At 53.3% G+C, this 14,246-nt stretch overlaps 5 protein-coding genes and 1 non-coding gene across 6 annotated transcripts; 3 read left to right on the forward strand and 3 right to left on the reverse strand.

Moving 5' to 3' along the window:
- Positions 1 to 94: 94 nt before the first annotated feature.
- STEHIDRAFT_150343 (uncharacterized protein) lies at positions 95 to 1,208 on the reverse strand (the record flags this gene model as incomplete). The annotated part of the gene is made up of 3 exons (XM_007310035.1): positions 95 to 477; positions 570 to 905; positions 1,000 to 1,208. 3 exons carry the CDS (start codon positions 1,203 to 1,205, stop codon positions 423 to 425), a joined length of 597 nt encoding a protein of 198 aa, XP_007310097.1. The 3' UTR covers positions 95 to 422.
- Positions 1,209 to 1,411: 203 nt separating this feature from the next.
- STEHIDRAFT_t279 lies at positions 1,412 to 1,482 on the reverse strand. The gene has a single exon. It is a non-coding gene; the product is annotated as a tRNA-Gly (tRNA).
- A 180-nt stretch (positions 1,483 to 1,662) lies between these two features.
- Positions 1,663 to 4,522, reverse strand: STEHIDRAFT_67786 (choline dehydrogenase; the record flags this gene model as incomplete). Its single annotated transcript, XM_007309945.1, has 14 exons — positions 1,663 to 1,746; positions 1,830 to 1,918; positions 2,001 to 2,239; positions 2,329 to 2,501; positions 2,571 to 2,909; positions 2,962 to 2,986; positions 3,045 to 3,217; positions 3,410 to 3,617; positions 3,691 to 3,774; positions 3,844 to 3,865; positions 3,926 to 3,943; positions 4,006 to 4,133; positions 4,205 to 4,283; positions 4,339 to 4,522. 14 exons carry the CDS (start codon positions 4,520 to 4,522, stop codon positions 1,663 to 1,665), a joined length of 1,845 nt encoding a protein of 614 aa, XP_007310007.1.
- A 699-nt stretch (positions 4,523 to 5,221) lies between these two features.
- STEHIDRAFT_67710 (ENTH-domain-containing protein) lies at positions 5,222 to 7,069 on the forward strand (the record flags this gene model as incomplete). Its single annotated transcript, XM_007309938.1, has 6 exons — positions 5,222 to 5,382; positions 5,446 to 5,524; positions 5,601 to 6,112; positions 6,162 to 6,303; positions 6,369 to 6,553; positions 6,613 to 7,069. 6 exons carry the CDS (start codon positions 5,222 to 5,224, stop codon positions 7,067 to 7,069), a joined length of 1,536 nt encoding a protein of 511 aa, XP_007310000.1.
- An 884-nt stretch (positions 7,070 to 7,953) lies between these two features.
- Positions 7,954 to 8,828, forward strand: STEHIDRAFT_86837 (uncharacterized protein; the record flags this gene model as incomplete). Its single annotated transcript, XM_007310036.1, has 2 exons — positions 7,954 to 8,425; positions 8,486 to 8,828. The coding sequence occupies 2 exons, from the start codon at positions 7,957 to 7,959 to the stop codon at positions 8,776 to 8,778; spliced, it is 762 nt and encodes a 253-aa protein (XP_007310098.1). The 3' UTR covers positions 8,779 to 8,828.
- Positions 8,829 to 9,133: 305 nt separating this feature from the next.
- Positions 9,134 to 12,911, forward strand: STEHIDRAFT_86839 (uncharacterized protein). Its single transcript, XM_007310037.1, has 6 exons — positions 9,134 to 9,238; positions 9,313 to 9,865; positions 9,994 to 10,572; positions 10,630 to 11,505; positions 11,577 to 12,072; positions 12,137 to 12,911. Exons 2-6 carry the CDS (start codon positions 9,329 to 9,331, stop codon positions 12,727 to 12,729), a joined length of 3,081 nt encoding a protein of 1,026 aa, XP_007310099.1. The 5' UTR covers positions 9,134 to 9,238; positions 9,313 to 9,328; the 3' UTR covers positions 12,730 to 12,911.
- The last annotated feature ends 1,335 nt before the right edge of the window (positions 12,912 to 14,246 follow it).

Here is a 14,246-nt window from a genome sequence, read left to right on the forward strand (position 1 = left end):
GGGCCACACATGCGCCACTCCCAGCTATGGCTTAGCCATCGGAAGTGACTGGGGAAACGAAACGGTGATAGCAAGAATACAGACATCTGGTTACAAGTATAGTATGTTTTCCGGCAGAAGAAGGATGAATGAAGCCTAGATGCATGTACGTACGTGGCGAGCAAAGCAACGCTGGACAAGTTCATGAGCGGTGAACCAACATAAGTACAGAAGCGCACACAGGCTAGATAAAAAAAAACTGATATAACAATGGAGAGGATGGAGGGATGATTGGTGCACAAAGACATAAAGCATGATGGGACAGCATACAACGGACATGGAAGCAGAAGAACCGGAAAAAGAAAAGGAATAAGACGATAGGTTGAGTGGCGTGGAGTCCGCTAACTCGTGGATGAGCAGCAAGACCGAAGCAGTGAATTCGGTTATGCAGAGGGTTTGTATGGCTTGCCGTAGCAGTCATAGCACGTATTCGTCTCACTAAAAGGCCGGCCAACAGGACGAGAAAGGAAGGATGATAGGATCAACGACGCGCCACACACTCGTACCGAGGATCCACACAATGGACGCACCTGATTGGAGACTCCAAACAACAATTCTTGCACACAACCCTCCCGCATCCCGGAGTCCACCCGTCCATCTCCCCATCGTACTGCTCGTTCTGCACCTTATTCCCATAACCAAACGCGTCTTGCACGACGCTAGGACCGTCCTCGTCGCGAACCTTCCTCCTGCGAGGCGTGACTGACCCCACATTATTGTTACTCAGACTGAGCGCCATCCGACGTGGAGAAGGCGCGGGTGTAGCAGGTGGTGTCGGTGAATATGTCAGGAGAGGGGTAGGGGGTTGAGAAGGTGGCGCTGCCGAGCAGGTGCGCGAACATATGGGGCAGGTCGGCGCATTGCACCTGCGAGGCCATGCCGGTCGATGAGCACAAATATTGAAAGAAACATTCGTCAGCAAAACCAAACGACGAGGAAGAACGCGTAAGAGAAACGCACCTGGCGCAGATGACGGCGTGGGCCGACTTCGGGCCTGTCAGAGCACGGTGGCACGACGAGCAGGCGACCGCCTTCAACAATCTGAAGTTGGGGATTTGACCTTCAGACGTCGCGTTCGACGCGTCGGGATCGATGTGTTGGGCTGGGTTGGCGTCCGACGCGAGGCGGCGTCGTTTGTGGGCTGGCATACGTCCTGGTTCTGTCATGAGTGGTGGGTGTCAGGTGCAAGGGATTGACTGCCGCGATTCTGTGTTTCGAGAGAATATGAAAAACATCGGCCGGAAGCTGTTCTATGAAGCCAAACACAATGGAGTGTCACGCAACCTGCCTCCTGACTAATCACTTCACCTAACTTCGGCGTTTATATCACAAAACTGTGATAAAAAGCAATTGGCTACCACTACTGGCTACGTACACCGGACGGGAGTCGAACCCGTGCCGCTTGCTTGGAAGGCAAGCATGATACCGTTTCACCACCGGTGTTTGTTTGTACCCTTGACTTTTACTAAGTTACCAATCCATTCGTGGGTCAAGATCCTACTAGACCATGTCCAGGTATTTCTCAGAAGCAAAAAAACAATAATGCCACCCAATGATACATACGGTCGGACGACTAGATCGTCCGGCTATCGAAAAAGCACTGTATATAATATACATATCAGATTATGCTTTGGATGTCGGGCTTGATCTATATTCCTCCTTGATCATGTCCGCCAGCTTTTCCGCCGTCGCATAGCATGCCGCAACCTAACAGAATGAGTCGGGCGCCCAGATAATGAACAGCATCCCCGTCAGACAAATGTACACCTGCAATCCAAAGGTCGACGTACCGGATGTCCCGACACAATCAACGGAAATATCGACGCGTCGCAGACTCTGAGACCCTTGACTCCGTATACCCGCAATTTCGCATCGACAACTGTATACAAGCCATAGAAATCAGTACACTTGCCCATACCAGTCATATAAAGGGTTTGAAACTAGAGATTGTCGAAACTCACCGCCTCCCTGATCTCTCGGAGCCATTCTGCACGTACTGGCAGGATGGTACAAGGTCTCTACCCTCTCGAGCACGACCTTCCTGATCTCCTCGTCCGTCTTGAGATGCAGCTGATGGTCCAGGAGAACGTCCTTATCGTCCTGGTCAAGATGCGAGGCCAGCGGTTCCGTCTGCGCGATTCGGAGACATATCTTCATCCCCCGGACGAGTTTCTCAACATCCTCCGGAGTTTGCAAGTAGCTATATGAGGGATGAACCACCAGGAACCAACGCACGTCAGCACCATCCGACGACTCGGGACACGGATTGTGTAGAGGAAACAAACGCACTTCGGATTAACACTAGGCAACTCCCACGGATCCTTCGACTTCAACAACACCTCCCCCCGACTCGTCGGCCTCAACAAACAAGCATGCAGCCCGAACGTATGCATATCGAACCTGATCAGGCCATGCTCCTTATACGCCAACGGCGTAGTATACAACTCGAGATCCGGGCCCCTCTCTACCTTCTCTCCTTCTTTCTCCTTCTCCTTCCCCTTACCTTTGCCCTTCTCATCCGCCACAGCTACGCCAGCAGAACTATCCACAGCCAGAGGCGGCCCATACACATCCGTCGGGAACACCACGGGGTCGTCCACACGTACGAACGCCGCGGCGTCACCCAAGTTAGATGTAAGTGGACCGCCGTAGCCGAATGTGTAGAGAAAGAGGGCGCGAATGGCGCTGAAGGCCTCCTTGGGCGTTTTTGGGCGTATGTATTTGAGCGAGGCGTCGTGCTTGTCTTTGAAGTAGGCGTCGATGACGGGGTGGTCGACTAGGTTTTGGCCGATGGAGGGGATGTCGAGGATGGGAGTTATGTTGTGGGCTTGGAGATGGGAGGCGGGTCCGAGGCCGGAGAGCATGAGGATCTGGAGGATGTGTTAGTGGAATAACACAGGGAGGATAATTGGTCGAAAGTACGTGGGGTGTATGGATGGCCCCGGCACTATTATTACTTAAGCATGAGCAGAACAGTTCAACTGCATAACAACTGAACTACGCACGACATAATGACTTCCTTCCTCACAAAGACCTTATACCTGAATCCCTCTCGCAATTTCCCATACTCAACGCCGATCACCCTCGGCTCTCCTCCCTCAGCCTGAGAAGAGGTGTCGAACAAGAGTCGAGTGACGTGAGCGTGGATAGCGACGGTGAGGTTCGGCCTGGCGAGTACCTCGGGCGTGAGGTAGGCTGATTCTGCGGACACACGCTGGTGTTTCTCGTCGATGTATGTCACTAGAGGTCTGCGCGTAAATGACGACCGTAAAACTCGGTATTTTGAGATAGTAGAACGTACTGATCTACAACGCGTGCGTAACGGTTAGTGAAATTGCAACCAGACTGCGAGAGTTGAGGATGTACTCACTCTGCTGACACCCATCGTGCTCGTTCCCTTATTGAAGTCAGGAGTGAAGGGTATACCGATGCTCATACAAGCCTTGATGAACGACTTTGACGCCGGAGTCGCATAGTTGAAGTATCCGACTCGAACAGGACCGGAACTTCCTCTCGCAGATAAATCGACCTCGGGATATCGCTCGTCGCGTTTATACGTTTCTAACTTCTTGAAGTACCTGTATCATTGTCGAGAGGAGATGCGCATGAGGCTATGAGAACTTCATGCCAAAGAACTCGAGTTCAACAAACTGTGAGAACTGGCTCCAAGACCAAGAAGGGTCGTCAGTGATTGCCGCCCAGTCGTCGTAGTCTTGAGGCGCGCCATACTGTGCCCTGCGAGATATTTTCAGCTATTGCAGTCATGATCTGAACGAAGTTATTCAGGCATAAGACGATACGAACATCTGTGCATTGATTTGGGTGCCTATACGGATCATGATCCGTCGTGTCAGAGCTCCAAATATGGAACCAAACGATCACTTACATCCTCCCAGCAATTTTGCTAGACATCGAGGAGGTGGTATGTCAGACTCTACCGAGAAGGCAAGTGGAGAGAATACGAACCACGAGGCCAATATCTCCGTTGACCAGCAGCGTAGATCTGAGGTTCAGTATGAAAGTTGAAAAGTTTATTCGTGCGGAAGAGTAAGCCGAAGCCCAAAGGCATTCGAGTCAAAGCGAGAGCTTTCCCGCTACATAAAGAAAACGGTGGTCCAATTGAACGTCAGGAGGCATTTCTTCCGGGGAGATAGGGGCTATATACCTTCCACCAGCTTCGAGTAAAAGAACCTTGACATTCGGATCCTCACTTAGTCGAGAGACGAGGGCGCAGCCAGAAGTACCTAGTGATTCATGTTATAGTTGTCATAAGCCTGGTGAGAACCAGCGAAACTGTACCTCCGCCAACTATGATGAAGTCGTAGTGTTGTTCGTCCAATTGATGGATGGAAGAAATCAACTTCGACCGTTTGGAATAACGGTAGCGAAGTACGATGACCAGTGCAGCGACGATACCTCCCAGACCTGCCAATCGTGCACGAGAAGCGATCCACGCCCTGAGCACATCGAGTAATTTCGCCATGGAGCACAGGATCCGACTTGGCTGTAAAGCAGTTGAAGGTCGCGACAAGAGCACACAGTCGGCGTTTTAGCGGTCAGGCGCCTTTATATAGTAGGGACACAGCAAATGTTAGATGCACGGGGTGCGCGGGTGCGAAAAGGTTGCCTGAAATCACAGGGTACCATGGTCATCCCTTTGCCTTGGAGGGTCACGGAGCACGGCGTCTCCCAGGTTCGAGAGTTTATATATGTCAAACCGACCTCGTTCACGAGACGGTCTTCGCTGTTGTAGGAAAGTAGTCCCCACAGCTTATATGACCTTGAATCGTGTGATACGCTCTGAGTCGGAAAACCGAGATACAGCAGTCGACGGTCGTTGACAGCCGAGCCATAGGGGTGCCGGACACTGATTCGCGATTACGGCAGTGCAAGCACAGGCCGCACTTGCACCAAGTACAGTTGAAGCGGTTCATCGCTATTAACATTGACCAAAACTAAGAAAAAAACAAACTGACCGAGCAGTTGAGATATATGGGAGTATGGCCACAAACAGACACAAGAGGAGTGGCCAACCCGAGACTCGGGTTCGGATCCGGCCCAGCGCAGCGGCGTGCGGTCGTCTGAGCTGCCGGGACTCAAGCTTGTATTTCTATACGCTCTCTCCTTCCCTCCACACACCTCACCCTCTCTCCTCCGCCACGGCTCAGCACCGCGTCTGACGATGTCCATACAACACTTTGGCAAGGGCGCGCTTCGCGTGGCCAAGAATTATACCAAGGGCTACTCTGATGTCCAGGCCAAGGTTCGTGAGGCCACCTCGAACGACCCGTGGGGCCCCTCGGGAACGCAGATGAATGAGATAGCCCAAATGTCGTACAATCAGTGCGTGTTCTCGCAAGATGTTGCTGTGACATCATGCTAACCTAGATATAACCGCTCGTGCAGGAATGATTTCGTCGAAATCATGGAGATGATCGACAAGAGGTTGAATGACAAGGGAAAGAACTGGCGCCACGTCTTCAAGGTACCCTATTTCTCCACTCTTTATTACTTCAACACCCCGAGCACTACTCAATCGCTGGCCGTATTGCTTGAAACAGTCCTTAACCGTCCTCGATTACCTTCTCCATGCTGGCTCAGAGAATGTCGTCATCTACTTCAGGGATAATATCTACATTATCAAGACACTCAAGGAATTCCAATATGTGGACGAATACGGAAAGGACCAAGGCGCCAACGTCCGACAAAAGGCCAAAGATATCACCAACCTCCTCACTGACGAAGGCAGGCTACGTCAAGAACGTCGTTCACGGGCTAGCATGCGCGACCGTATGCTCGGTGCTCCCGGCGATGACGACGGCCTCGAGGGTGACGAGAACTCGAGGCGGCGGGCACACAGTAACCCTCCTGCAAGAAAGCGAGACGAAGACGAGCTTACGAAAGCTATCGAGGCGAGCAAGCGAAGCTTGGCGGAGGAGCAGGCGAGAGGTGCTGAAGACCGGGACTTGGCGGAGGCGATGAGGCTCAGTAAGGAGGAAGAGGAGAGGAGGGCCAGGGCCGCTCAAGACAGTGGTCCATTATTCGATGACCAGCAGAATGACTTGTACGTCTTGTTCTACCCTGTTGCTCCTCCACCACAAACTGAACCGCGACGTTTGCAGGTTGGGAAACCAAAACCTGCTCGTGGACCCTAATCCCATACCACAATTCCAGACAGGGCTTCAGCCTCAATTCACTGCAATCCAGCCCCAGTTTACATCGTTTAATCCATACCAGCAGCAGGCGCAACAGGAGGCAATGCAGGTACGCCTGTTTCTCTCCTACTATCCTTATCCGTCCTGTGTTCTGACGAGATTTGGTTCGGTCAGGCCGAGTACTTGCGCCAACAGCAAGAGTGGCTTGCACAGCAGCAACAATTGCAGGCTCAGGCCCAGGCGGCTCAGATGGCCCAACAACAGCAAGAGGAGCTCATGCGCCAGCAACAATACCTCATGATGCAGCAACAGCAACAACAGCAAATGCAGCCTCTTGTGCCACAGCCTACTGCGTTCGGGTATATACACTTCCTTCTTTTCAGCTTGATCTTCTATATTTACGTTACCATGAATGCAGCTCGAACAACCCATTTGCTGCCTTCGGTTCTCCCCCGCCTATGCCAAGCAACGCATCCTCTCCAGGCCCCGGCGCGGCCCCCAACCCCGTCAACTTCAATCTCGGTTCGACATACGAGAATCACAATACAGGCGCCAACCTTTCGAACAACGAACTGCGACCAACTCCCCCACAACCGTCCACATCTGCGCCGCCCGGTGGCGGCAGCCAACGCGGCCCCAGAAAGGCAGATCAGGAGCACGCCCATCTCGCGAATCTGTTCGCCGCGAGGGAGGACGGTGTGGATACGTTTGGAAATTACGGTCAGCTCAGGTATGGTGGTACCGATGCGGGGAGATTGGTTACGCAGAAGACTGGGGCGCCGACGGGTGGGTCGTCGTTCAATCCGTTTGCTCAGCAGCAACAACAGCAGCAACACCAACAGCAGGGCAGCGATCAACCGTTTTTCTCGATTTGAGGTTCCTGCGCATTTCCTTGACATCTCTACTCTCGTTCATCTTCCCTTTCTTTCTTTACTCTTTTGTCTTGTCTTATGATCCATTCCTCGCTCTTAAAGCTACTTAATGTCCCTCTTCGTTTGGCTACCTCTGATTTTGTGTGAAAACCTTGTTCGGAAGTCCAAAGTCTGCCCCTCACTCATTCCTCACATCTTTCCGCTCTCTTCCCTGACCGGTGACCCTCACTACGCCCAAACCGCTTGCGTTCTATACCATCCGCCATGCATTTTATCTGTGCCATCGATCGTTCCCATTCTCCTCCCATTCTGGTTAGGTAGGCTGCCCTCCCGCCGTCCTCCGTCCTTTCACTCTTTTTATTATTCTCGGTCCCCGCTCGCTCGTTCGATGATATCTTTTTTCCCTAGCCTTATGATTGACAATGTGCTGCTCCCTTGTATGAATTCTCCCCCAGTATTTTCTTCTTCCTTGTATATCGTAACACAGCTCGAATCGGAGGTGAAGTTATTGTGACAACGGACACGGATGATACTAGTAATATAAGGATCTACGGAATTGTGGTCGTCTGGACTTGGGGCTTGTAGAGGCTTTGACATTTGAGCTACAGCGTGTATGTTAGAGTATGAAACTGCAACGATGAAGCACAAATATTCAGGGTTGGGAGGGACTATGGAGCAAGGTCGGTGTGGCGTCCTCCCACAACCAGGTCCCCGGCCTCGGGAGCAGCCGGGAATGATTCTTACTGGTGCCACGGTGCCACTTAACCGCTTGCGAACTTGATCGTTTTTGAATCGACGAGGTGCACATGAAAGCACAAAGGTAATACATATATTCACCCACTCAATCACATCTCTAACAAAATAAACCGGCAGCTCTTGATTGAAAACCCATGGCACATCTCACATCCTCCCTCTCCTCTCACCAAGGCTTCCACACCACCGTATCCACATCCCTCCACATCCCATCCTCCGAGTGGCCCAAACCCCCTCTCACCTCTCCCGCCTCCTCATGCACCCTGCACCTGAACTTTGAGCTTCCAGAGCACGTCTTCGTAGACCCATACGAGCTGCACCATTATAGCGAATATTATTCGTTCCGTCTGTATGGGGCTTCGAATTTGGAGGCTCCGGTGTTTGCGGTGAAGGAGAATGCGCCTGTGCTTCTTGTCACGCCTGTGCTAGGCAAAGGAAATAGCACTGCGCGAGAAGATGAGGATGTCGAGTTTGATGTTCCCCTGCATTTGCGGTATGGGGTTCCGTCTATAGGCTCCAGCGATTCGGAGGGTGTGGACGACGGGATGATCACGGTGTCGATCCCATCGCCGACAGCATTTTGGGCATGCGAACGAGAGACTGGTGGTCTGTACTTCCTCGACGCATCGTACTCACTTCGACTCAGCTCTGACAATCCCTTCACAGATTCAAACTCAGAGCACCTCTCAACCCGTCCCGAGGTCCTTCGGAATTCACCGCTCATCGCCCAATCCTTCCCAGATCCCTCGACCGCCCTCATCCTCTTCTCGCCCTCTTCCCCTCTACCAATCTCGCTAACAATCCGAATCCCAGTGGGACATATGCAGGATAGAGGGAGTGTGGAAGCGGTGACAGTGCTCGTGGTGTTGTTTTCGTTTGTTTATGTCGGTTGGAGGGCTTTGCGGACTACGAAACGGTTGGATGAGAGTGTATCTGTGTCGAAGGCAAAGATGGATTGAGCTTGATTGTACTGATGTTTTTGGGATGCTTAGTTTTGTGATGTATACCCCAATGATTCTTGCTTGTTAGGTTAGAGCTTGTGTGGCGTCGGGCCACCCGTATTAAGTATTCCCCGGCTTTGCCAGCTGCATTGTTTTCATATCTCTCGCATAGCTCTCCTGCATATGTATTATCCGATAACTCTAAACCGAGGCTGATGATGAACATTCTAATTAAATGAGCTCTGTATCGAGGGTGAAGATGATTTCTGTGGCCGAACACGTGCCGAGCCTGCCCTAAACCGGGCTGGGCCACCGAAAGTGGACCACTTCGGTGACATCAAAATTTTGCCTTGACGCTGTGCTCGACGTCGACAAACAGGCTCTCGCCACCGCCGCCTCCTTTCCCCTGGCCGGACTGTCTTGTCTGAAACAATTCAAGAGCACTTGTCAATCAATAATCCATCTCCATCTTCAATTTGTGAGTGAGACATAATAAGCCTGCAAGACCCCTTGACCGCGTACTGACGGTGACATCCCTTCCGTCCTGGACAGTACGCTATAGCCCAGCATGGCGCCCATGACGAAACCCGAGACGGTCCTCAAGCAGGCAGAGGGCCTTATCTCTGTAGGACAAACCCATGCCGCCCTCCAATCCCTCACGGAGATGTTCTCCTCCAAACGATTCCGTTCGACGCCCCTCACCTCGCTCGAACCCATCATGATCCGCTTTGTCGAGCTCTGCGTCGACATGCGCAAAGGCCGGACCGCGAAGGAAGGCCTCATGCAATACAAAAACATCGCACAAAACACGAGCGTCGGATCCATCGAGGTCGTCATCCAGCGCTTTGTCTCCCTCGCCGACGCGAAGGTCCAGGAGGCGCAGGAGAAGGCGAACAAGGCCGTCGCGGACGCTACCGTCGATGTCGACGATCTGGAGGCGACAGAGACGCCGGAGAGTATTTTGTTGGGTGCGGTCAGTGGTGATCAGAGCAAGGATCGGACGGATAGGGCGCTTGTGACGCCGTGGCTCAAGTTTTTGTGGGAGAGCTATAGGACGTCTTTGGAGACTTTGAAGAATAATGCCCGTCTGGAGGGTATCTATCAGGTGCGTATTTTATTCCTCAGACATGCTTTTTGGAGGCTGTAATCCGTGCCGAGCCACTCTGTGCATGACGCAACCTCTTCCTGTGCTCGGTTGGGTAGAAATGTGCACCGTCTAATACCAATTTCTAGCAAATCGCCCAACAAGCGTTCAAGTTCTGTCTCAAGCACCAACGCAAGGTCGAGTTCCGCCGCCTATGCGAGACCCTCCGTCTCCACCTCGCCAACGTTGCCAAATACTCCCATCAGCCCCACTCCATCAACCTTCAAGATCCCGAAATCCTCCAACACCATCTCGACACCCGTTTCGCCCAGCTCAATACTTCCGTTGAGCTTGAACTATGGCAAGAAGCTTTCCGCTCTGTAGAAGATGTCCACAATCTCTTGACCATGGCCAAGAAGGCGCCCCGCCCGTCCATGATGGCCAACTACTACGAGAAGCTGACGAAGATCTTCTTGATGAGCGGAAACGCTCTTTATCACGCCGCTGCCTGGGCGAAATACTACTCCGTCGTGACCTCGATCGGTGGACGCTCGGACGAGGAGATGACGAAGTTGGCCGGTCAGGTTCTGGTCAGTGCGCTCGCGGTGCCCGTCGGGCAAAAAGCAGAGGAGTTGGGAGCTGTGGAAGGCAAGGGCAAGGTCGCCCGGTTGACTGCGCTCCTAGGTCTTCCCAAGCCTCCTTCGCGCGGTGGTCTCCTTTCCGATGCTGTAAGTGGAGCTGCATGCCTGTCGTCCTAATTTCAAACCTTTAACCCGCCCACGTAGCTCTCCCGCAATGTCCTCAAACTCTCCCCCGAGTCCATCCGCTCGCTCTACACCGTCCTCGAAGTGACATTTGACCCCCTCACCCTCTGCACCTCCGTCTCCCCCCTCCTCACCTCCTTAACCGAAGATGAATCCTACGCGCCCTATCTCCCCCTCCTCCAACGCGCCCTCCTCTCCCGCCTCCTCTCCCAGCTCGCCCAAGTCTACTCCTCCATCAAGATGAGCAAGCTCCTCGACCTCCTCCAGCCCCTTCGCGAAAGCGCACCGGAAGGCAAGGCGTCGATTTTCGAAGAAGAACAGGTCGAGGCTTATATCATGGGCTGTGCCCGGGTCGGAGAGCTGAACGTTCGTGTGGACCACGCCGATGGAAGTCTAGAGTTCATCGACCAGGCGTTCCTTGGTGTCGATCCCGGCTCGTCGTCTTCCTCTGCCGAGAGCACCGTGCAGGATCCTACGTCTACCGTCGTCCGGACCCGTCTCAGTGCCATCGCTCGTACCTTGCACAATTCACTTCTCGTTATTGAGCCGGTACAGGAGGCGGAGCGTATCACGCCCGAGGAACAACAGGCGAAGGTGGCGGAGCTGGTCGCCGCAGCGCAGACGGAGAGGAAGGCGTTGCAGTTGAGGAGAGCGCTCGTCGCGAGGAGGAGAGAGTTGTTGAGTGAGTTGAGCGTCAGGAAGGAGAAGGAGGAGGCGAGCAGGAGGGCGGAGACGATGAGGAGGGAGAGAGAGACTGAGGAGAAGAGGGCGTTGGAGGAGGTCAGGAAGAGGGAGCTCGAGAGGGCGAGGAAGGAGATTGAGAATATCAGGACGGAGGAGGCGAGGAAGTTGGCGCAGAGCTTGAAGGAGAGGGGCAACCTCAAGGTTGATATCGATGTGAGTATTATTTCTTCTCTGTCTCACAGTCCAGGGCTTCAACAATGCTAATTGTCATTTTGGTCGGATAGGATGTCGAGAACCTCAACACGGACAATCTCATGCGACTCCAGGTCGAGCAATGGGAGAAGGAAAAGAAGGAGCGCGAGGAGCGTCTCCGCGTCGCCTCCAAACGTATCGATCACATCGAGCGCGCTTACCGCAAGGAAGAACGCCCCATGCTCGCCAAGGACTACGAAGTCCAACAAGAGACCGATCGCGAGACGTTCGAGGCCATCCAGACGGCTCGGATCGAGAACTCGAAGGTCGTTCACCAGCAGGACCTCGAGACGAAGAAACGGTTGTCGAGGATGATGGACGTTTACAATGCTCGCAAGGAGGAAATCCTGTCGAAGAGGGGCGACGAGTTCCAGAAGAAGAGAGCGGCGGCCCAAGCGAAGATCGAGCAGGAGAAGGCGAAGAGGAAGGAGTACGTGTTGAGGGCGAGGGCGGAGGAGAAGGCCCAGCGCGAGGAGGAGGAGCGGATACAAAGGGAGAGGGAAGAAGAGGAGGCTCATCTAGAGGCCGGTCAGTATGCTCTCGATATCGACCTTTGCAATTTCACTAATCTTTGCGTTCTACTCTTCCATAGAGCGTCAAGCCGAGGAGGAGCGCCTGCACGCAGAGGAAGAGGCTGCCAAGGAGGCCGAAGAGGCCAAGGCTCGCGAGGAAGCCGAAAAAATCGCAGCTGCCCGCAAAAAGCGCGAGGAGGAGCGCGAACGCGATCTCGAAAGGATCCGTCTCCAACAACAGCGCGAGGAAGAGGCAGAAGCTCGTCGTGCCGCCCGTCGTGCCGAACAGTCGCGCCCTTCCCCTGCCGCTGCCGCCCCCGTCGCCGCCTCTCCCGTCGTTGGTGAGAGCGCATGGAGACGTTCCGCCGCCACATCCACCACCACGGCGCCATCGACTCCCATTCGCGCTGCTGCTGCAACCCCACCTCGTCCGGAAAGCCCTGCGGCTACCGGTCCTCCGAAATTCCGTGCAGCTGGTGCTGGTGGCGGCGGTGGATGGAGATCAAGAGAGCAGGCTAAGCTTTCAGGTGGTGGCACCGCTCCTGCGTCGCCCACAAGCGCTGGTCGTCCAGCTTCGCCTGCTCCTGCTAAGGAGGAGCCGGCGAAAGACGACGACGGGTTCACGCCTGCTAAGCCCGTCTGGAGGCCTTCGAGACTGCGGGGGAAGCAGTAAGTATGTCGATTGAAGAAACGGTCCGGACATGGGTGGGGTGCATGATGGACGGGGGCGGGGTCTGGTGCTTTTGTCGTTTTGGGTTCCCGAGCACGTATGTTGTTGTTGGAACATTTGTAGTATGCTTCCCTGTGTCTGTTTAGTCTATGCGTGCATGCCATCTGTGTTTTTATGAATGCCAGAAATTTCCTTTCTATCTTATATCTGCTGTTTGCGTACTCAGAAAGTATATGTGGCAACCCAGAGTAGAGTCGGTGGCGTATCGCGAGCACGTGTCGCGCTGATGTCGCGTCGATCGCACGACTCGTTTTGATCTTGCCTTTGTCTTGCTAACGACCTCATCGCTTCAGTTCCTGCTCCGACTCAAGGGCCAAAAGTTACTTAGAAGACTGAGAGACAGGATCTTTCTTACATCGAGCATCAGGCAAGGCGCACGGAAACTGAAGACGGGCCTGATAATCGATAATGTAGTATGGTGCGCTTGTCAATATCCAATAGCCATCCTATTTTATCAGTCTGGCCAGCAGTAATGGTTTTTTCTTGAAACGCCATCGCAGAGATAGGACTTATAGTTCTGGCCATTGCCACGTCACGGTATGAATCTGGTATGAACACACAAGCAGCCAGGACTGGTTCCAGTCTCTTCAAGCAGAGCACCACATAAAGCCTTGTTCTCGCCGAGCTGGTCCGGTGATCTACGGAATCTAGAGGCACGCTACGCAACCTTCGCTTCCATTTTTTTTGTGTCGTGAGAGCACGTATGTCCTCATCTGGCAGATCCAACATAAATCTAACTCTCCATTTTCGAAGCTATGAACTTCTGCACGAGACACTTGGGTCCGATCCTCCGAAGAGCTCAAACAGAGGGATGCACAACAAGGGTGCAATACATAATCATCTGATGGTGACATGATGCATCCTCGAAAACCTGACAGTGAACAGCCGTCCGAACCGTGTGGCCCACTGGTTTCACCTGCCATCTGCCACTGTAGCTGGCAGTAACATAAATGCTCTGGTAGTCACAGGATTTCTTTGCTCTCCGTGTCTTAGATCTTATCAAAAACTCATCTTCAGCCCGTGCTTTTCACATGACGGTACAAGTCGTGAATTCTCTGCTCGTTTAGGCCGACACTGTCTATGAACTTGGTCCCGAGTTCACCGTGCGCGCGGGCGCGTTACCGTTGCTCTCAGACCCAACGTTTAACCGCGGAATTCCGGCACTCACTCACTCACTCAGTTGCTCTCCGTCTACGTGCCCCGTCTTGACGCTTCCTGACGCGTGTCTGCCGTATCTCCTCTCTACTAGGATCGACGTCTAAATCAGTATCCTCTCTCCGACTGCGGAACCACAGGACCTCGGGCTGTGTTCGTTACCATCTTTTTCTGGGGTTTCGACAATCGCCACCTCGCTGCTGGCATATGGCAAACATCTCTGAAAGGAATCATCATCTACCCAATGGCATCGCGCTACACTCCGGACTCAATAATTTTCTTCTTCTCCAAGCTCCTTTGAGTTT

This window comes from Stereum hirsutum (genome assembly GCF_000264905.1).
Source record: "Stereum hirsutum FP-91666 SS1 unplaced genomic scaffold STEHIscaffold_19, whole genome shotgun sequence".
Classification (NCBI taxonomy): domain Eukaryota; kingdom Fungi; phylum Basidiomycota; class Agaricomycetes; order Russulales; family Stereaceae; genus Stereum; species Stereum hirsutum.

What these genes read in the sequence shown, in the direction of transcription:
- STEHIDRAFT_86839 (XM_007310037.1), top strand. Translation starts at nt 9,329, where the DNA reads ATGGCGCCCATGACGAAACCCGAGACGGTCCTCAAGCAGGCAGAGGGC. An exon ending in GTGGTCTCCTTTCCGATGCT is followed by an intron (nt 10,573 to 10,629) that starts GTAAGTGGAGCT and finishes CCGCCCACGTAG; the next exon opens with CTCTCCCGCAATGTCCTCAA. An exon ending in GGAGGCTCATCTAGAGGCCG is followed by an intron (nt 12,073 to 12,136) that starts GTCAGTATGCTC and finishes ACTCTTCCATAG; the next exon opens with AGCGTCAAGCCGAGGAGGAG.